Here is a 23412-nt window from a genome sequence, read left to right on the forward strand (position 1 = left end):
GTAGTGCAATAATAATGTAATATGGAATTGAAACAAAATCAGTTGACTGAGAGATTAAAAGTGCTGATAAATTTTGTAGACTTTACTTGGCATGTAATATCTCCCTCTTAAATGACTGGAATCCTTTGCCTTTAGGTGAATAATCATGACATTTGGATTAAAATGTGTTTTTCTGGAGAGGGAAAAGTTTGTCAAGCAAGCCAGATTACTCCATGGGGCTGTTCTAACACTCCTTGACATTTCCCACTTCATATTCTAAAAAACTTCTGCAAAAGTGACCTTACATTTTACTCAATTCCTTGTCAAAATATTTAATACCGTCATGCCTATAACTGATTTGCAATGATTTGAGAAATGTCTGTGAGGTGATGATTTTCTACCAGCTACTTTTTGAGTCATCTGCTAAGAAGTTCCTAATTGTTAATGAGGTGCTTGGTTAACTGAGCACATTGCTATATTTTAAATTTCATTGTCAGGCTGTATCACGGACATTTGATGATATAGCTATATCCTTAATCTATCCTACAGTCTTAACTGTATAAAAAAAAATAAAAAATGAATAAATGTGGTCGTGTTTGATAATATTTTCATAGCTGAATTCATTACTGAATTATTTCTATATGTCTTTCAATTATTTTTGTGGAACAGATGGTAAATTTTCCAATAATTTTTCAGGTCATCCTCTCTGCCTTTTATAAGAATATTATTTCCTCTTGGTGATATTGTAAGAGTCCTTAATAGTCAGAAGAGTAAACTGCTGTTGAAATTCTTATACAACTATTTAATATCACTGTGCAAAAATTATCCAGGCACACACATTTCAAAATACTTCTGCCTGAAAACTTATTTCCATCTGTTTTACTAGTGGATCAACAAATAATTTGTGATTGTCACAGTATGAAATGATATCATACCACTTTTTTTCCCAAACAGTGGATAGAATAATTAGCTAATAATTTCTTTCCTTTATAGTTTAGTAACCAGTAATCCTTTTATTGTATATGTTAACTACCTTATTCTAGGATAAGCTTTTTCTTGATGTTTCTGATACGGTTGTTTTTGCCACCAGCCGTGTTTTCCTTAGAAACTGTTATCCCTCATCAACTTTCTACGTTGCCAATTTCTAACTTATATTGATTGTTATTCACTTATTCAGTCTGTCATACTCTCTAGTTGCTACCTTCAATTCACCTCTGATCTGAGGAGGCACTTAAGCAAAACCAAAATTGTATTCTGTTTGCTTTTAGTAGTCACTGGAGCCTTAGGAAGAGTAAAGTCCAACTCCTTTTTACACACCCCCTCCACAATAACGGAGAAAAGCAAAATTTATTGACTTTTACAGTATCAAGGAGTTATGACGAAGAGAATTCAGCAGTTAATATGTGTGGAGATGTCAAGGGGGTTAAATGTGTGTATTTGGCCATGTCAGGGAGCCAGAACTGGAAATCATGCATGACTCAGTCTTTGACAGCTTTTTGTCTTAGATTTACTGTGATCTTTGTGTTTAGTTTGATCCATGGATTTACTGTACCAGGCTGCAATATTTTCTTGCTGTATGCTCTTAATCCAGTCATTTCCTTTAATATTACTGCACTAACAGAGGAATTGAAAATTCTTTTACAGGACACATGCTTAGTTCTACTATGTGCAACTCCAAAGGCCAATAGACTTGTCCAGTATGAAACACAAGATAGTGCAATGGCATTACAAAGTTACTCTGATATTGAAGGTGTTTGTATAAGAAGGAGTACCTGAGGAGTAGACTCCACAGTTTCGGTCTCCTCATCCCTTTCTCCTGCCTGGGCTGGGTTTTTCCAGTTAAAAAATATTTTGGCTGAAATGGTGTAAGAAAGGTTTTCCACTTTCCTGGTATTTCTGGGGGGGGGGGAGGGAGGTGGAGCTGGAAAATTCGAGCAGTCTTGGAGAGAAAAGGCTGAGAAGGAGATATTGTTGGTTATGCGGAAATATGGACATTGGTTTATTGCAACAACTGTAAACATGGGTACAATTCCTTTTGGTAGATAAGGCAAAAGTTTAAAAGCAATAGCAACAGAGAAGCTTGAAAGCCAAGAACCAGGTCTCCTGGCATACCTGCTCATTTGGTCTCCAGCAGAGCTCCTTCTACTATGATCATCCATGCAGGTCTAAGCAAAATAAATGTAATCATGTAAAAGTCTCATTTCCCACTTGAGAAGTGATGTGACTGTCTAGAGCTATGCCTAATCAAGCTAGAATATTTTCTACGTCTTCAAGAGGGACACACTTTACTGAATAAATTAGTTAGCCTCCCAGCTTTCACTGTTGGCCTGGGATCAGTTTCCCATCTTAGTCAAGCAGAAAGCAAACAGTATTAATCTGAACTTTTCTGAAGGAAGATTTCTGTCATTTTTCCAATGGAAAATTTATATCTCTCTAGTTCAGATGAGATAAAAATTGTATATTTTTTCCTTAACATCCTACTACAAACATAGAAAGAGTATTGTCATGCTAGAGGACAGGAAGAAAAATGAAGAGCCACACCTTGGAACAGGATCATTACACAATGTGAAGTCAAAAGGTAAATTCTTTTTTTGGCTGAAATGATACGGCACTTCCCTGTAAGGCAGGATAATACAGCAGTCACCCTTTTGCAGACTTCCTTTTATACTCTCATTACTTCTTATGAGTGCTTTTTATATATTCACTTAATTGCTGTCTTTTTTACATATTTCTTTTATCAAAATCCTAAATGCACCAACAGACTCTAACCGGCCTATAATCACCTTTATCTGTAGCCTTCCCACAGCTACCCCCAGCCTTCACACACCCCAGCCTTTAACTGCCAGACTGCAAAGATCAAGTCTGATTTGGTGCACCTCTGAAATCTTGGATCAGATTCTTGGGAAAACAGACAAATTATTCTACCTGCTCCCTAGCATATTTTTCCATCTCTTCCTAACTTTATTTTTTTTTTTTTTTTTTTTTTTTTTTTTTTACTGGCCCATCTAACTGACTTTACTCGGGATATATTTCTAGAGATTTGAAATAGCAGGTTGCTTCCAAATTGCTTCCTAAACTTAACTATCTAGTTGAGCTAGTTTACTTCCTGAAGAAAATTGTTCCTGTAACATTCAGTTGTAAACACCTTCAGCTCTTTCATTGAGTCCAAGCCAAGTAGGAACAAGAAATGGTTGGAAATGCCATGGCCTGTGGTATGTCCAGTCATGTGCCTTTTTATAACCTGTACAGTATTTGGCAGCACTGACATAAATGAGTGGGCAGTATCTCCAGTCTTAGACTGAAAGACAGCTTCCTGAAACCTTTACACGGAAATCCAATTTTGCTGTTCTTTCCTTTCATTTCTTCAGAACAGCAGTCATTTTTCATTTCTTCAGAACAGCAGTCAGCGTTGCACTGCAGGAAGTCCGCAAAGGAAGGCAGAACCTTCAAATGTTTTTTCATTTGCTTACTCCTCTACATTCTGCCAAATACCAAAAAAGATCAATGCAAGATGACATGACTATAGTCTTGCATTGTCTTTATTATTGATCATCAAGCAATATCTTCTAAAAGACTCTGACAGGAAACCAAGCACTTGCTTAGAGGCAGAACATGGGGGAGAAATACTGTCCTACAGCCTCTTACAACTACAGTCACACCTTGGACCTGCCACTCCATTAGCAGTTCTATTCTGCTATCACCTGCAGAATAGAACTGATAGTTGACATGAAAAAAGCATTTCAACTTTAGAATTTTCTTTCATCATGGAGTAAGCAGTTAACATTTACTGTCATTGCTCCATTGTCAAAACAGTCCTATTGCAATATAGTACATGGAGCCAGCCATTTTCTGGCTAATTGAAGCCAAACAATTCTTTCTTTCTGATATTCTGGTTTCCTTATGCCCTGCTTTCTGTTCCTGCTTGGGTGTTTTTTTTTGTTCTTGGTGGTGATGTTTTCATTTGTTTGTTTCTTTGTTTGCCCATTTGATTTTAACTATTACAAACCTTAAGCTTATTTTATCCCTGTCTCTTAATTTGATGCAATGGAAAAGATAATTTATTTTCTTCCTCTTTTTTTTTTTTTTTTATTATTATTATTTTCCTGGTGATGCACCTCTCTCCTTCTTCCCTGGTTCAATCAGTGAGAACGTGAAATGGTCTCAAAGGACAGAAGACAAAATCACCTACATCTGTAACATTTCACCCTCTTCGGAGGGTGGGGTTTCACAAAGGAATGTAGGCCAAAGTAACACTGGACTGTGTGCCATACCTTGTACTGGAAACACAAAAGAGTTTCCAGCTGAATCAGGGAACTGATCTGGTTTACTGAGGTTACTTGGTGGCAGCTGAAGGAAGGTGGTGGCTGAGCAGTTACAGGCAAGGGAGCAGGGCCTGTCCTGGCTGCAGCACCAACTTCTTCCAGACCAGGTTCCCACTGAAATGCCTGGGTCATTGTGGTTTAACCCGGCCAGCAGCTAAACACCACACAGCCGTTCGCTCACCTTCCTCCCTCCCCCTCTGGGATGGGGGAGAGAAACGGGAAAGTGAAGCCTGTGGGTTGAGATAAAGACAGTTTATTAAGGTAGGAAATAATAATAATAATAATAGTGTGTACGAACAAGTGATGCACAATGCAATTGCTCACCACCCACTGACCGATGCCCAGCCCATCCCTGAGCAGCCAGCCCCCCCACCCTGGCTAGCCACCCCTATATATTGTTTAGCATGACCCCATAAGGTGTGGAATACCCCTTTGGCCAGGTTGGGTCAGCTGTCCTGGGTCTGTCCCCTCCCAGCTCTTGCTGCACCCCCAGCCTGCCCACTGGCAGGACAGAGCGAGAAGCTGAAAAGTCCTTGGCTTAGTGTAAGCACTGCTCTGCAACAATTAAAACATCAGCATGTTATCAGCACTCTTCTCATCCTAATCCAAAACATAGCACCCTACCAGCTACTAGGAGGAAAAATAACTCTATCCTAGCTGAAACCAGGACAGTCATCCCTTCTCTTCCTGCTCCTTTTTCCATCTTACCTATTCCTGATCCTAAATTCATTGAATAATGCAGAGTTTTATTTCTTTCACCTCCTACATTAGCATAGGAAGTCTTTAAGCCTAAGATACCAGGGGTATCTGGACGCAGGTAAAAGTAAAAATCCACCACTTCCTTAATTCACCACTCCATAAGGATCAGGAACAGGCGAGAGTGCTATCTAGCTCCAGTGGCTTCATGCCTATTCCCTTTACACGTTCTGGTCTCTTTCACAGAGAGAGACCTCACTGAGAGAAGTCACTGAGAGAGAACTCAGAGTTCTCAGAAGAGCCCTCAGTTTTTCACTCTGGAGAGATTGTGGCAAGGGTCCTTCCTGTCCCCAAACTCCTTTCCATGCCCTTTCCTTTCCTTTGCGCTTTTGCTCTTTCCAATCTGCATTACTGCTGAGGAGCTAAAGCACCAAACAGCAATCTCACTGCTGCCACAGGCAGCTTCTCAGCAGACCCCATTTATTTCCACCTGCAGCTGTCTCAAAATTGGCTGCTTCTCGGGTGCAGCAGCAGCAGCTGTCACCTCACGGAGGTGCAATAAGGACATGGTGGCGATGACATGTAAATGTCAAATATTAGCAATGTGACAATCTCCCGAAGTTTGCACCTGCTCTGAAATGCTGTGTACACTCCTGTATTCTTTGAGGAAAAGATCCTTTTAGCAATACAGACTCTGGCTGACTTTGTTGTATTTAATTCAGTATCCATTCAGTATTCATTCCAAGAAAACAATGCAAATTTGACTTTACATAGAGGAGACATTCTAGAAGTTTCCTCAATTCTTTTTCTTCCAGGTAGTGAAGAACAAATTGACCCAGACTCCAGCTATAAAATATTGCACTGCCTTATCTTTATACATGGTTTTACAGCAAGATAATCATTACATTTGCAATTTCATGTTACGGGAAACAAATGTAACCCCACACACTGCATGCACACGCATGCACAATACACACACTCATATATATTCATACGCACAGATGTAGTTAAAAATTAAAGAAAAAAATTAATGTGTTTATAGGATCAAAAGAGATCCTTGAAGGACATAGTAAACTCAAAGCAATCCCAAGAGCTGATAATCAGCACTTTTCAGCCTTCTAAACGCCAGCAGAGCAGCAACAACAGGGCTAATCCAATTCTAATGCAACTGTTTCCTTTAGTAGCAACTAACAACCAAGAGATTCAGCTCTGTGGTTTAAGGATACAAGTGATGAGTAGAAGAGAGTAACATACTGGAAACACTTGTACACTGGCAAAGTTTCCCTCCAAACACCCTTAACTGACACTTTAGATGTGAAAGCAGAGTGTGCCGGATGGACTTTGTGTGTACCTCTTGTGCTCCTTCCCTTGTCTGCTCAGGTATTCAGCAAACACTCTTTTGCCTTCTGTAGGGTCAGGACAAAGGTTATTTCTGCCTCAACAAAGAGTTTCTCAATTAAGCGCCTTCAGCCTCTGATCTTCTTCCTTTGGAATTCCCCACCGTACCTGAAAGCTGAATGGCACGTGTTTACATAAACGTAAATGAGAACTACAGGAACTCATACTGCTTTGTTTTGCCCTTTTTCTTTAATTATTATTTTTATTTTCTGTTTTTAAATAAGGCACACTGTCTTCGGTATCTCTCTCAATTTAATTACAATTTTTTCACCACACAGTGAGAATAGCCTATGACATTGCACAGCACACATGTAAGTTCATAGACAGATATTGCATCTCTATGGTACAAGCTATCAGCATATGACTTGTTTTACTGTAACTAGGCCTTCTGTTATCAAATTCATAGATGGCATGATATGGCTAACAAATCACTTCAATATCTCTAATGTGATTACTTATTTATTCTGTTTATTGTAGGATATGTACTTTTGCAAGTCAGAGCAGTTAAATATTTTTAAATACCTGGAGCTCTAACAAGCTCTGACACTTTATGTTAAAGCAACTTAGCTGCATTTTCTGAAAGTGTCTTTTTCTTCTTTTTCTTTACTAAACAAAGGGTTGTGCTTCCTGTAAGACACACTACTGTTAGTAATCCAAAGACTAGTAACAATATTGTTGAAAAACTGAACTCTATATTAGAAGTGGGATACACCATTGGGGGAACAAACTTTACTGCTTGCGCAATATTAGACAGCTCAGAGTGAAGAAAAACGTCATCAATGGCACGCATTGCAACATAAGTTATGGTTACGTTTCCTGTTGTAAAAGCTTCTGGTTTAAATGCAAATATTTCTTTGCAGCCAGCATGCTGAGGTGACAGAGTAGAAGTATTCACTAAAGCGGTGTTATAGAAGCTGTCCCTTAGTTCCAGAGGACTCTCACTTATTCTGATTTCATAACTTGCAGCTGAAAATACAAATATTAAAAGATATTGTCATCTGTGTGTTAGCTATCATTCAAACTTCTGATCTCTTTCCAAATACTCTCCTTTCAAAACACTTCCAAAATACTACTTACCTAGTATTTTCTTCATAAGTCAGTTCAGCACCATAAAAAAATCAATGCAGCATGAGGATAGATCTGCAAAAACTCGTTACCTAAACTAAGTGCTTGAATGATTCAATTTCTCACAGCACAGCATTGAAATGAAGAAGTGATGGTGGTTATCATGAGCCCACACTGAAGTCTGTCATTATTTCTGACTTCATCAACTTTGACATAACAGTAAGCGAAGTAAAATTCCTACTTGACTGAATCTGATGTTTATTTACACTTTTTCTTTACAGTTACAGAGTAATGTCTACTTCCATGACTGGCAGAACACTACAACTTAATAAAAGTAAGCCTTCCATCAAAATCACCAGCACTGATTTTGAAACTCTCAAAAAGCTTATCGTCTAATTCCATTTAAAATCTTTGCAAGAGCAGAGAAAGAATAAAGCCCTAGAACCACCAGTTTATAAGAAAATCCCCACTAGTGTCAGTAAGACTAAACTCCATTACAGATCTTTCACTTTGGGTAGGAAGCAGGCTGGCAAGCTATGAACATACCTCGGCCTTTGTCAAAATCATTTCCTGGTGCGGTCCATGATAGAATGACTTTATCATCTTCTATTCTAGCCACAAGGTCAATAATTTTACATGGCGGAAACACATCAGCATGAGGTCCCATTGGAACTGCAGATATTATGAAGGATCCTCCCACAGCTGTTCTACAGAAACCTCCTCTTCTGAACTGAATATCACTTTTAATAACTGGGGGTCTTGATGGGTTCATCTTGAGTTTACCTACAGCATTAAAAAATGCTCAATCTTAACTTCTTGCGTATTATTGTACTCTGCAGGTGACCTGAACATCACCTCATTTATATTGTTTTAAATCTGAAAAATCTATAAACCTCAATTAAGTACAATCATTTCTAGTGCAGAATCTGTTTCTTTACAGTTTCAAGAGTGCTAATTACTAAGAAAGCTAATATTAAATTGCAGTAACTGTTGCTTGTTATAAAATAATTACAGGAGAGTTTAATATCCTAATACTGTAACAGTTCTTAATTTAGGATGACTGAATATAAGTAATAATAGTCATTATTACTTAACAAGCCTATCATTAGTCTTTTCACAAACAAAACACAAATCCCGTCTATCTGTACTACATAGGTACTGCCCCATTACAGTTGTTTGAGGTATACCTTCAATATTCTGGGGTATACAGGCTCTTTTTGTGTTAATGTCTTCATAACTGAATATCTCCTAGCTGGGCGGTTGTTCTAATACCTGCTCCTAGTATTCGTGAAGGGATGTGATATATTCAGGTGCTGGAATAGATAGCTGTATCGTTTTCCCTGCATTGCTTTACCTTACCATTTTCTACGTAACCTGGTATATACATGGCATGACTCCACAGCATTGCAGTTTGTGGCACAATAGTCCTGTTAGCTTGGACATGAGCTTTCAGGCTGTATCTGCCGTTGCCAGGGAAAGAAAACAAGTACTTGGAATATATGCCATCATTCTTAACAATGTCAGAACCTAGACAGAAAAATGACAAATTAACATCAAACAGAAATGGATGTGCTTATTTATGCTTTCTAGATTCACATACAGAAACTAGAATCTAAGAATAATAGGTGAATTCTCCTCTGATATGCAACCTGTGCATATCCTCTGCCTTTGGTTGTATGTTAAAACTTTAAGACTCTGATCTGAAGTTAAGATACCTGTTTGTATGGCATGTTAACTGAAGGAAAAGCTAACTTAGGAAAATAATCTATTATTTCACAAGTTATTACACTTGGACCCCTGAGATGGGATCTGGGAAAACGCCCAGGAATTCAGGGGAAATGGGGTGGCTGGAGCTTCACCTCCAAAGTGCCCAGTGTACATTCCTGAAACGTACTTCTAATTTATGGACTTACTCCTATGGTGGCACAAACCAGAGAGTATTCATTATACTTCTGATCATTTTCAGTCGTGAAATTTAATATAGAGAAACGCTTTATCGAAGTAGCTCCAAAAGTTACCAAAGTGATTTCATAACTACCTACTCTGCATAAAATCCTTTTTACCAATATGATGGACTGCATGTAAGACTGTTGCCTTGCAGCATGCTGAAGTAACCAGAATATTTTTTGCAAAGCAAATGCACAAGTTAAAATATTACTAAATCTAAACTCCTTTGGATATTTACACCTTTGCTTGGCAACTGTAAGAGGAAGTAAAGCACAGGGCCTCCAATTTCTGCCTGTAGGTGGTTATACTTCAGTCTGCTAACAGCTTTTTAAGTTACTGAGCTTTAAAGACCTCATCTTCCAATGTGCTGAACATCATTCATTTTGATCATCTTGAATTACAACTGGTAGCTAATGTACACAACACAATTCTGATTACTGGAACATGTCTTTGTATTTAATTTATGCATTGATTTAATAATCCTTTTCTGAATCAAAGTGTATCTAGAAACAGCACCAACTGTTTGTTGTACTCTTGTGTGTTACCACAGAACCTTGGAAACTCGATCTCAATGCATTGTATCATACAGTATTTAGTGAAGGTAGCACTTAGGGGAGCCCTTTAATTTCATTTTCTATATATTTTTGAATTTATATTCCTAGAGTCTTTTTACCTGCTCCATTGTCCAGAAGTTCCAAGAAAATGGGATCTCCATTCTCTGGACTGATGACAGCAGTCACGTTTGCTCCAAGAACAGGGGAAAAGCCATGACTAACATGTACGTAGACAACCATTGCACTGGGATAGTAATTTATATCTTTACTCATATGGGTTTTCACAGCCACAGGAGGTATAGTAGAATTTGCTGCTCGAGAAGTTACTGTCATGGTTAGAACTTGAGGAGCCAGGTGAACATTTGTCAGTGTGCATGTCCACTCCCCTGTCTGAAAAAAACAACAACCAAATATTTTCAAATGAAATAAGTCACTCTTGGATAATTTAATTTATGCTTATTTAAATTCTGACAGCCTACTTAGACTAGGTAACATCCTTCAAGCTTTGTTTCTGTCAGTGGGAACACTCATAAATGCAACTCAGAATGAAGAAATGTTTTCCAGTTGTCCTCTGTCTTTTGCCAATTGTTTGGCAACTATTCCATGTGAGACCACAAGCATCAGATTCAATTTACTTCCTTAGCTTCTGTGGACTATTTAAGAAATTAATGATTAATTTTTATGGGGAAAAAACAAGTTTTCAGAATTTTAATGATGGGAAGACATTTCTGTGAACAATGCAGTAATTTTAAATGAATTATGAAGTTAAAAAGAAAAAACACACACTTGTAATGCTATCTACTACTTAGAAGAGAAACAAGACGGAAGACTTGTCTACTGGCTACTGATATTACTCAGAAACCTGCAGTTAAGTTGTAAGCTAAGTTTGAAGCAATAAAAAACCCACACCTTCAGATAATGCCCTTGAACACAGCAGATGCTTCTGTTTGGCACACAACAGCAGTCATACTAACATAGTGTGGCAGAGCCATTCTATCTCATGCTATTAAATGATTTTCCTTAACATAACTTTATTAGAATCGAAGCAATGTTGAGTCAGGGTGTTTCATTGTAAAAAGGCAAAAAAAAGACCATAAGTTGTACCTCTGCAGTTCCTGGAATCTGGAGACGCGCTACATGGAAAACTGAATCAAAGACAAAGTCCTTGCTGGTATAGCTTTTCCCATTGGGATCAACCAGATTGATCTCAGGTGGTTCAGCAGCTTGCCAGGTGGCTACAAAGAAGGTTTCTCTTCCCACGGTGCTATCAATAGTCACTGCTCTCCTGAGTTGCTTGTACCCTCCAATACTTTCACTAGCACTTTTGATCTATCAAAAACAAAATTATTCTGTCAGTTTTGAAAATCACATATTCTGAGAAAGAAGGACTTATTCTACCACTTTAAATATCAGACCTGATAGACTTGAAAAGAAATGAAAACACACACCAATATTAATTTTTTATAATAAATGGGGACGTTATTCTCCCCTTCAAATACAAAACAGTAGAATTTAGTGACAGTTCCATCCAATCACAGAAATGACAGAAAAATTAGGCCCAGTAGCCTTCTTTTCATGTTACACTTCTGCTGGATGGAATTCCAGAAACATATAGCTATGTGGGATATTGACACTTTCCCAGCTCAAAAGCAATACTGCTCTTACAGAGCATAACACTGAATAAAACTGATTTATGAGTTTAAAGTTCCATCTACATGCTCTTCCATGAGGAAAAAAATAGCAATAAATAAAATTCCTGATGGAGACAGATCTTTGCCCTCATGACTTCCTTCCTTGAAGGATCAAATTGTCAGATGACATTCAATGCCTTGTGTGGGGTGATAATTATCTCTGTAAACTGCAGAGAAAAAGCTTGATAGACTCTAGCACACAGTCGAATCTGAGGGAACTTTCTACAGTTTTCCAGATTACACAAAAGAAGGTAAACACAACTACATTGTCTCTCAACACTTTGCTCAACCTGCAAATAGAGGACTATACACCAGGCTGGAGAAGTGGTCATCTGAAAAGAGAAAGTAGGACACCTGGATAAATTTGCTACATTTTGATTTTATCTAAAAAAACGGGAAGCAGAAATATTAACTTTGCTCATATGACAAACCTGAACAGATTGATTGAAAGTATCTCCACTTCCGGACAAAATGCCAGTGAAAACATCCAGTAAGTCACTGAAGTCCAGTCTTTCAGGAACAAAATACTTCAGCCCTCCTGAAACAGCACAGTTGATTACAAATTTAGCTATTACATATTATACATGACACAATAACTACATCAGGTTCTCAAGATGTACCACGGGTCACAGAACAGTCAGGGAGGGAGGACAGCCACCTCCCTTAACCATGGCCTCTGACCATCTTCTTCATCAGAGTTTTCCCAGCAGCTTCAAAATGACTCTTGAATCAGAATGATAAAGGGAGTTTACTACTCTGAAATTACTTTATATGGAGTAATTTTACATTGCTTTAAGAAAATATCCTGGTAATGTTGCAATAACAATACTACATTTTTAAACAAGTAGCACAAGCTTATCAAGCTGAAGACCTGTCAAGGCTACCTGCATGAATGAAGGCCATTTCCAACACAGACACTCAGGGACAGCTTTTTATAAGTACCTATGTGCAAGAATAAAAACTGTATTCTTCATCCAGTGTCCCTGGCAAAAGTAAGTTATTTAGGTGCTGAATTTTCACTGATGTTGCTACACTCTAGTACCTATTAAAATCTGGAACCTAGATCTTCTCTGCTTAGTCTAGTTGCCTGTACCAATGGCTTTCAATCTCTTTTTAGATCTGTGGCTCTAACACCTTTGAGTGGAAGTAGGGACTTCATAATGAGTCTTATTCCAAGTCACAGGAAGGACACTGGCGTTTTCTGAGAAAGAAATTTGTGTCTGAGACTCACTGTTTGAGGTTGTTCCAAATAGAGATATATTGTCAGGTTCCAAGTTTCACATAAATTTACACTTATGCCAGCTTTACTAGACATACCTGAGTTGAACACTTTCAGGACTAGAGTCATGGTTTGTTCCTATATTTACCTGTCTCTTTGGAGAAGTGTTCTATTTCCTTAGCAGCTGAGGACCCAACAGTAATGGTATGGATGATCGATCCACTGTTAATCATTTCAGAAAAACACCTGCTCGTACTATTGTCTTGTCCACCTGTTACCAATATAATTTCAGATCCATACAGATTTCCTTCTTTCTTCCTAATGACCTGATGGTAGAAGAACAAGCATTAGCAGAAGCTATAAATATCACATCATCTACATTGCAATTATTTTTGACACTATCTTTAAAGAAATTTTATGAGAATGAATACCATGGAAGTTTTATACCTCAATAAGGTATAGAAATGAAAGGGACTAAAATAAGACTATGCTGCAAATGGGTACTTGACAAGGAGCCATGCAGTAAGCACCTCTTTTACTTCCATTTCATGAAGCACCTCTTTTACTTCCCTTCTTCTCCTAGCAGAAGGCTGAGACTACAGGCTACAGAATGCAGAAAGTCAATTAAAATCAGACAAGAAAAAACATCGCTGCTCAAAAAATTCTGCTTCATTTCTCTGACAAATTCAGAGCGGCGGTGACCCATCCTAGGGGCAGGATGAATACATTTCACAAGAGGCATTTGCTGTACTGTTGCAGTACTCAGCAGGCAGAAGTAAACCAAAGAAGAAAAAATTCTCCTTAATATACTGGACTTAAAGATACCATAATAAGAACATGTTAATGAATATATATTGCAAAACAACACCAAAATAAATGTGATTTTAGAGAAACAGAAGTTGAAGTTAACAAACAAAATCTTCCTTAATCAAAGGCTGCAGAAATGCTGAGTGTGCCAGCCTCGTTTTTAAGAATAATTTAAAAAGCATAATATAAAAAAACAGTAGAAGATAAAGCTTATATAGCTCATAAAATTTGTAATGGCTAAAGTTGCAAAGTTTAAAAATATATAACATGATAGTTTAAAATGCATATATCATTAACCCTATGACAACAATCACATAACGTTATTTTAAGAAGGCTACTTGGCTATTATATTTTTAATTATTAGTAGATGATACATAATAGGTACACAGGAAGGCCACAAAGGTTCTTTTCAAAAACTACATAATAATCAGTAGAAAACACTTGATGCAGCCTAGACACAGAAATCCTCATAACTGAAAAGAACAATCTACACAAGTGGTGCAAACAGAAGCGATGCTTCACCTCATGCGCCAGCTGCAGGCCTGCACAGACATTTGCTCTGTCCCTCCCTGGAGCTGTAGGTAGATACGAAGCAAGCTGTTTCCGTGCATCATCGCTCACTATCTGGAGCACATGAGTTTTGATCTCTCCTCTGTCACTGAACGTGACAATACCAACATAAGAGTATTCTTCCACAATTTGCAGTAAATACAGTTCTGCTGCTTGATGCAATCTATTGATCCAGCTAGCCTACATATAAAAGAAGTTTAAAAACAAATAGATTCGTAAGCTTGTGGAATAATAATGAACGCTGCAAATTATAAACTAATAGCTAAAAATTCTTGGCAGAAAACTTCACAAAGACGAGGAACATGGAATATTCCCTTTGCAAGTTCCAATGTTAATTTAATTTAGAATACAAAATCCAAATATGCTATTCACTTTATTTCAATGAAGATCAGCCTTAAACTAATCAAATGCTTAGCCCACTCACTGTTGAGCACTGGTTGTCTTCAGACTTTCAGATCCCTCTCTTCTGGAATTTTGTTTGTTCCTTCCACTTTTTTCCCTGCCCTTCCAGCTCATGTCCATCTTTCTCATCTTCCAGGCTACCCAGCCTAAATACTTAGACTATAACATGCAGTGTCCTTTATTTCTCTCAAAACCTCGCTACCGACAGTCAACTGGCCAGTGTCCAGCATCACCGTCCTGGCCTCATTCATGTTGATCTTCACTCCTCTGCCTCAAAAGAAAATAATATCCCAAATTCTGTCACTGTCAAACTGATTCCTTGCATCTGTAGCCAGATTTTTCCATCTCTGGATGGAGACTACTTTTAGATGAATACAGTTTCTGAAAACACGAGACAAAAAAAAGTAAAATGTGCAATGTAATACATCTGATAAAGAATTTACCCCAGCTATAGTCTTGGAAACATCAAGAACTAAACAGATGACTCTGTCTCTCTTCTGCAGCAATGAGAAGGAGGGAGGAGTAATAAGGCTGCTGTTGGTTAATGGAGGATTATTTTCAAAATCTGTGGAGTTTTTAATTACTTCCCATGTGCTTCTGTAGTCACACATTCGATTCTGAAGATTGGGTGCTTCTCTGTTATGGTTATGCTCATTACAGAATTCAGCCACCTAAAATGAAAAACAAGTAGACAAAAGAAGTCATGAACAACATAGTAAAAAATAAATATAGCAACAGAAAACCATTGGTGCTGATTTTCTTGTGTAGTTGACATCAGCTGACAGTAAACATCATTCCACATTATTAACAGTATGCATTTCGGTTAATTTGCTTACATAAAAGTTGAAAAAAAATAGCTTTTCTAAAAGGAGGATATATGAAGTTTTATAACAGTGTGTTTCATTTAAAGAAATCTCTTCTTATATGTTTGTACTTACAGATGATAAACTTTGCATATACATTATTGATGATACTGCAGTTTGATTTCTATCAGGAATAAATGCACATCCTTCCTTAAAAAGCCCTGATAGCTTATTAATGACACAACTACCGTCAGTGCAGGAGTCTTTTTCACAGACATAGATGCCAGTAAGATCAGAGGAACACCTAAGGATAAAACAGAATACATTTCCACTTAAAAACCCTACCTGACTATAGTGCTGACATTAATGATGTTTGCAGTATACTCTGCACACCTCCTGTATAAGTTATCACCGTAAAAAGATATGTGATGAGACATGAAGAAAAATCTTTTTGTTGTTGTTTTACTTCTCCATCACATCATTCTCTTGACTAAGTAGAAATATTACAGTTACAGAAGTAAAGTTTACAACTGCAGAAGTAATCTTATTCATCCAGCAGCCACCTCTTCCAAATACTTCTGTATCCTAGAAAACGCCTGTAAATGGCTTGCTGGTGTACCACAGGCACAGGTACCATCTCAGTGAGTTACCAGGTCAAGTGTGCTGTAATAGAACTTTGTTTCTCAATGTCCATTTGGCCATATGGACAGCAAGGAAAAGCAGGTAGAAAGTCGGGCATTCCTACACTGGTGTGTGGGGTGAATATGTGCAGAAGTAGCAAAGATGAAAAAAGTTCTTTGAAGAAGACAGAGTGAGAAGCTTAATAGGAAAGCCAATATCTGCAGTGTACCCAGAGAAGGGAGAGGTGGGAAGTGGCAGAAAAGCTTGAACAGACAAATAGCATGGGAAGAAGGATTTCTGTACAAGCACCATTTCCTCTCCAGGAGCAGAGCTTGGAAGTGGTTAAGTCTCCAGTGTCAGTTCAGAAAAATGTAATGCTCACCAACATTGCCAGTCCGTCAATGACAGAAATGTGGAAAGATAAATGCAGAAAAAATCATGCAGAAGAAAATATTCATAAACAAGAAAAATATTTAATGATGGATAAAATAAGGGCTAAAAGAAATAGGGATGCCTTAAGAGTTCATAGAAAATGATCAGGCAGCTTTCTGAAGTGCACCAGAGCTTGTAGAAGGAAAAAATGCTGTATTACCTTGTAACTTTAACCTGATTCTTCCCGGTGACATAGAAAGGTCTGTCACTGTCATACTCATCAAACACCCCCCATCGAAGGTGGGCCCACTCATGCACAAAGGCTCTGCCTGCAGGGAGGACAGAAGGGCAGACGTAACGGCAGTCAGCCACTGCCTGAAGAACTAATCAGCAACACCACAGTGGGGACTTCCTGACCAGGACCTTTCCAGCAACAATTAGCTGTACACAGTTTTAATATAAAGCAACTTACATCTGTGCCTAAGTGTGACTAACTTCAAATAACATCATTTGAAAGTCTTAGATTTTACATCACTTAAAATTGGCTTTTATCATCATTTCTTTGAGCTTGTATTCAGACTCTAGGAGTATATGATGAAAAAGCAATGCTTTTTAATAAACACTTACATGAGAGTAAAACATGCATCAAATTGTAATTAAAAATTTGATGCTGGAAGTAGAACTAACCTCAACAAACCAGAACTTCATCTTCCATTAACCACACTAGTGTGGGATTAGGAACAAAAGACTATCTTTATACAATTAGCACAGGTTTTGCACAGCAGCACATGCTACTGAGACATGTGCAGGAAATATACAGGAAAGGGTGATGCAATGTAGTTTTCAGGATTCTTCTATCTTTTGTTCTGCACTGCTAAGGGCAAGCTGGTGAAGTAAATGGTTTAAGGAATTTACCCCGTGAACCATAGATGTCTGTCAAATAATCATTTACTATGAAGTTAGGTGTGAAATGAATATATTTTCCCATTTTTCCACATGCTTCATGTTGTAGGGTGTATGGATCATCACCGTATTTCCAATAAGGATCTGCCACTATGACATCTGCCTGAAATTACACAAAAAATAACTTGAGTAATGATAGAAGTATTCTGCTGTTGTACATGATACAATGTAATACCACCCAGCCCATAACAGAGCTCCTACCTTCTGCCACAGAAAGACTAACAGCAGATTATGGACAGATTTTCCAGCAGCATAATGAAAGCTTGAAGTGGGAGACTACTGTATTTATTCCTTTATTAAAGCTCTTTACATATTAGACACATTTCTTAGAAAATAAATACTTCTGACTACAGTAATAAAATAGAGAGTCAAGCAAGTCCCTTCACCAGAAGCCCAGTGATCTTGAAAGGGATGTTTCCTTTCTTGCACATAGCTGTGCTTTTCCTTTCTGTACTGCTATTTCATGTATTAGCTTAAAATTCTTGGCAGAAAACATCACAGAGAGAAGGAACATAAAATATTCCTCTTTGCAAGTTCCAATGTTAATTTAATTTAGAATATAAAATCCAAATATGCCATTCAGTTTATTTCAATGATGATCAGCCTTAAACTAATCGAATTAAAGGAAAGATCATCTTTAAGGTCAAAACAGACAGTTCTATGCACTTTTTTTTGCTGAGGTCTCCTGTATCCACCCACAGTATGCCTACAAATCTATAACACATCTTTTACAGAGCTAGCTTCTTTTCATTTAAAAACAGCAAGTGAGGAAGAATTCACATCTACATGTTTTTGCAGGTGTAAACATAAGGACAGGTCCAATTTCCAAGGGCCTTTCAAATGGAAAGTCTTCTTTCTGATGACCAATACATTTTCATAAAGATTTGTTGATGTTATTACACAACCTAGTGAGAAAATATATTGTAATATCTGCTGCAAATATCTCTTACTTGTGGAACTGGTCATAAGTACCAGTGGCCATGCATGTAGATAAAACACAGATTAATGTGCATCCCATTTCCTGGATTCCAGCTACACAAAGTTTGGAATAAATGGAGAAAACTAATCATTGTGAACTAGTCTCCGCTTCTTTTTCTACCTCTGTAGCAACAAGCTGACTGCTCTTTTGGATTTCCTTGGCTTTTGAGACAGACCTGAAACTCCAGTCTGAAACTCCACCTAGACAAGTATTGCTGCTGTCATCAGCACAACTGCCAGCCAGGAGTTATTAGAGGGATGATAGGTTAAGAAAGCAAGAGGGAAAGAAAAAAAAAAAAAAAAGGCAAACCAAAAACATAACAAAGCAAAATACTGGAACTCACAAGCAAAGGTCCTTGACATGTCATAAATGTGGAAACAAGTAGAGAAACAAAACTTAGTAATAACAAGGATATTCAGAGCAGACAGGATATTCAGACCAAGGATATTCAGTCCAGTTGCAGGCCAGCTTTCCAATATAATTAAATAGCCTGCAAAGGACTGTGATTATGGACTATGACAGATTTAACATGGAGCTTCTTGCAGTTCAGCACTCTCTTGTTTCTCATTTAAAACCAAAAGGATGGTACAGCTCTGTGTTGTTACTGATGCTCATTACTTGTGGATTTACTAGCAGTGGTTCCTAGATCATGATTTTGCCAGTTCTTAAGGGCATTCTCATGTGGATGGTTGTTCACATCACTTTTTAAAAGTTAGTGTACATTTGGATACATGAATAAATGTTTAAAAGATTTTTTTTAGTGTGCTCTATTCTCTGCATCAGGTGTTGAGCCTTACTGTTTCGTAGGTCTCATGTTTTGGTTTCTCATAACTCTTGTCTTTCCACGTCGGAGGTATCAGAATCTTCACGCTCCTGAAATAGACCCTTCCTTTTGTAGCATTGAACAAATAGGAAGAAGCCTCAGTGATCATGTCCTGGCAAATAAGCAATGGAAAAAAAAAAACAGGTTGACTGGATTAAGCAGTATGTTCGTTGTGCATTTTGTCCTGACTACGGCATTTGCCAGCAAACATTAAGAAAAGAGCTCAGTGATCTGATCAAGGCAGTGTAACGATCCTATCATCCCATCTGATCCTATCGTCCCATTTCTGCAAGACCTCGCATTCAGGCATCTCAGGGCCGCTTTAGAAGCACTCATTCACCGTCGAGGATGACATAAACGCTAGGGCTGCCTCTCTGGAGACCGGCAAAATGAGCCATCGAGGTTGGTGGCGGCCAAAGAGACGCGTCGGGACCGTTCCCCCTCAGGGCCGGGGGCACCGGTTGGTGACCACCAGCACGGGACCGAGGCAGCCGCGGGCCTGCCGCCTCGGGGGCCGCCGCCTTACCTGCAGGCGGGCGAGGAGCCGACCGTCCTCCGGCAGCCGGGGGTGCACGGCGGCCAGCAGCCCCTCGTAGCCGCCGTCCCGCAACACCGCCGCCGCCTCCCCCGCCGCCGCCAGCGCCAGCAGCAGCAGCGCGGGCCCCGTCGCGGCCCCGCCGTCCATGCCGGAGCCGCGGGCGTGGGCGGGCGAGGCGGGCGCCGGCCGGGCTCCCTCCTCCCCGGGCGGCTCTGCCCACGGAGGGCCCCCCTCTCCCAGGCTGGGTAGCGGGGCCCGGCGCCATCTCGGCTTCGCGGCGGCGCGGCTGGCCCGGGCAGTGCCCCAGGGGGGCTGGCCTGTGCCGGGGCCCCGCCGGGGAAGCCCTCAAGGGTCAGCCCTGGGCACCGCTGCTGTCTCAGGGAGCCACTGTCCGGGGTCTGGGCCTGAGCAGGGGTTTGGAAATCCAAGAGCAGTCTTCCCAGAGCACCACCGTGAATGACCAGTGTGGCCTGGGATCCCTGCTGCTATGCGGGGGGAATGGCTTGACAGGGGTGAAGTGTGACCTCCAGCCAGGCTGCAGTTCATGGCTCTGACCCGCCACATTGCTCGCTGTCCAACAGCTTCCTGTTTTCCTGCAGACACTGTCTGTATCCAGACCAACTACCTGCCTTACTTATATGCAGCAGGGCCTCTGCCTCCACACACAGAACTTGCAGGACTTTAGGATTCCCAGGACTACTTGTTCATAGTAACAGAGAAGTTGGCCAGGTAAAGGCCTCTACAAACCTGTCTAAAACTGAAGTTGTACATATGTCCAAGATTGCTTCTTTGTCCTGGAAAGGAATTACTGTAACTACACCATGTTTATACAAAATGCTTTTTGAAAATAGAATACTGTCCCAGCTGTTTCTGCCCTTCTGCCTGGAATACCACTGTAAGGTGTTCCCTTTGCTTTCTTTCAACCTAAAGGCCTCCATCCCATTTCCCAAGTCTTGAGCAGATTCCCGTAGGACCTGCCCTGGTTCTGGGAGCTCACGCTGCTCCTCAGGCACTTTTCAGAATATGAAAGAGTCTGTAGCAAATTAGGAACTGGTGCAATTCCCAGGAAATGCATATGGGAACAAACAGGGCTCATATACTCACTGCCTGGGTTGCACTGCACAGGGAGAAAGACTAAATTGAGGGATGTAGATTAAAGGATTTGTTAGTAAAAGAGAAATAAATTAAAACTACTATTGCCTCTCTAGGCAATACAAAGTCTCCTGCAAGTAGCTGAGCTGTCTGTCTGAGCTGAATGTGACTCACATGGAAATGAGTGGCACCAATACAGCTGGGTTTATGGGGATCAAAGAGGACTGGGAACTCTGATCCGGGCAGGTCAATGCATGCAGTACAGGAAGTTCTGCATTGCTATAGCTGCTATATAATCTGCATGTAGGGTGAGAAGTTCCCAAACACCTCTCAGTCAAAACCTAACAAGATCAACACCAAATCAGTGATCTCCAAAGGAAGGACACACAGACCTTCACATAAAATATTGTTAAGGAGAAAGTGCTCCCTGTTACTGCCCTGTACCTTGGAATTTCCTTATATTCCTTTCATCTTTTCAGGTGCAGAAACACTTGCTGCGGCTCCACGAGCAGTGACCTACTGCTTCTGCCAAGTCTTCCATGTAAAGAGACAAGGGTCCCTGACTGGGACTCTACAGCATCATAACCCCAACAGGTAGCTCGCCCTGATGCCGATGACCCCATGCACTGGCAAGTGAAGGACTTCCCTGCTGACGTGCTGGAGAAGCTGGCATGACACAGCAGGGAGTGGGGGATATAGACAAGAATGTGAGGGAATTAGCAGAAACCACCACACCTATTTTGCAGAAGAGAGGAGGAAGAAATGTTGTCATCTCTTCTGGGCAAATATTGCTGCGTAAGACAGTAAGTGTCTAAAGATTGGACTAGAGAAAGGAACGGCAAATTCTTCTTTTTGGAGAGAAGGTTGGATAAAAAGGGTGAGGAAGAAACAGTTTTATAATCAGGGCAGCAGCATATCAAGAGAAAAAAAATCCATCCACTGATAGTGCAGTGGAGGAATTATGCATGATAACAGCTTCATTTTGTATTTTCTCTTCAGAAATATTAGCAAAACCTTCTGTTTGAATGAGAGTGCATGGCTATGCAGTTTACTCAATGATAGGGTTATTTGATTACTGTTCATTGCCAATTTATGGTCCCATGGGTGCTAACTTTAGACTTGGGAACTATTACAGTCCTGTTTATTGATATGACCATGGAAACTTGAGTAATGTTTCCATACATTTTGCAATGTATCTTTGCAAATGACAGATTAGTCCTGGGCATGAACACACTGATTAATACATGAAGACTGGGGAACTGAAAGCACATTTCTTTCTTCAGTAACTTTTTGATCTCCTGGGTAAGCCTTGTTATTTGTATTTTTTGTTTGTTTGTTTGTTTGTTTTTGTTTGTTTGTTTGTTTTCCCCCTCTTCCTGGTTCTCTCCTCACATTAAAATATTAGCAGATAGCCGAATTTATTTTTAAAGGTTTTTAAAAGGTTTATAACTGCATATAATGCAGTTATAAAGCATCCAATTCCATGACTAAGAAGTGAAAATAGAGACTTTTTGTGATAAGAAGCTATTGCCAAAATTTAACAATGAACAAAGAAAGGCTTTGGAGTCTTGAATTTCTGGCACAGAAATGAAAAGTTCTGTTATACCTTTAAAGCAGATAAAGTCATGAGCTGGGACACTCAGTGGAGTTTCTGTAGCATTCGAGGAAGCCTCTCTCCAGAATACCTCTTTTTACCTCTTTTATTAAGACTTTCAATTGTGTGATAGCTGAATTGTGTGTTATATTTCCTTTAATTATTTTCCAGTCTGTGGATTGTGCAACAGGGTCATCTAAATCAGTTTTGAGGTCTGAAACTTGTACTTCTTTGTTTATGAGGTACATAGTCTAATGCCAATTATCACTGTAATTAGCCCTGACCATAATATTTATTACATAAGCAATCACCTCATTTTAGATAACTGCAACACTGTATTACTTTAAAAATAAAATTATAGTGGAAAGTTCTGAGACGCTAAAATTACAAATTCTGTCTAAACTGAATTGGAGACACCACGGCCAGAGCTAACAAACTGCTTTGCCAAAGTAAAGCTACAATGGAGGTGATTAATTCACAGTTCAAAGCAAAGGTTCCTGTAAAGAACAAAACATTAGGCTTCTACACATGCAAAGCCCAAAGCCCCCCTGCGACTCAGGTATAAACAGGCAGCCAATCCATAATGAATAATGGAGTGGTTTCATCTCTCCTAGCATTACAAAGGATGAAATTTAGCCTTTGATTCTTTATTTATGTGTATACGGAACTTTCTGTAGCTGTTCAGAAGAAGTAAATGCTTAAAACCCATTTGCTCTCGCCTCCCTCAGGCGGCTGGGGCGCCCGCCTGGGGCAGGCCGCGCCGCCCGTTGCCGCGGCAACGGCCCCAAGCGGGCCGCGGCGGCGCTGAGGGGGCGCTGCGGGGGCTCTGCCCACGGGAGAGGACCGGGGAGCACGCGGCCCACGGGGGGGAGCGGGGGGCGCCGAGCCCTGAGGGGCAGCAGCGGCGGGGACCCCGGTGCTGGGTGAGGGGAGCGGGGCCGGGGACATGGTGGCGGGGCCAGGGGGCTGTGGGTGCC

At 39.9% G+C, this 23412-nt stretch overlaps 1 protein-coding gene across 1 annotated transcript; it reads right to left on the bottom strand.

The window, feature by feature from the left end:
* Window positions 1-6909: 6909 nt before the first annotated feature.
* Window positions 6910-19896, bottom strand: LOC118170816 (calcium-activated chloride channel regulator 2-like). Its single transcript, XM_035333380.1, is given in 14 exon segments — window positions 6910-7361; window positions 8007-8243; window positions 8820-8987; window positions 10081-10351; window positions 11066-11290; window positions 12084-12190; window positions 13020-13197; window positions 14201-14428; window positions 15094-15321; window positions 15589-15757; window positions 16667-16775; window positions 17362-17512; window positions 19186-19323; window positions 19738-19896. Coding segments are annotated over 14 exon segments (2820 nt in total).
* Between the last annotated feature and the right edge of the window lie 3516 nt (window positions 19897-23412).

The sequence above is a fragment of the Oxyura jamaicensis genome, chromosome 8 (genome assembly GCF_011077185.1).
Source record: "Oxyura jamaicensis isolate SHBP4307 breed ruddy duck chromosome 8, BPBGC_Ojam_1.0, whole genome shotgun sequence".
Taxonomy (NCBI): Eukaryota; Metazoa; Chordata; class Aves; order Anseriformes; family Anatidae; genus Oxyura; species Oxyura jamaicensis.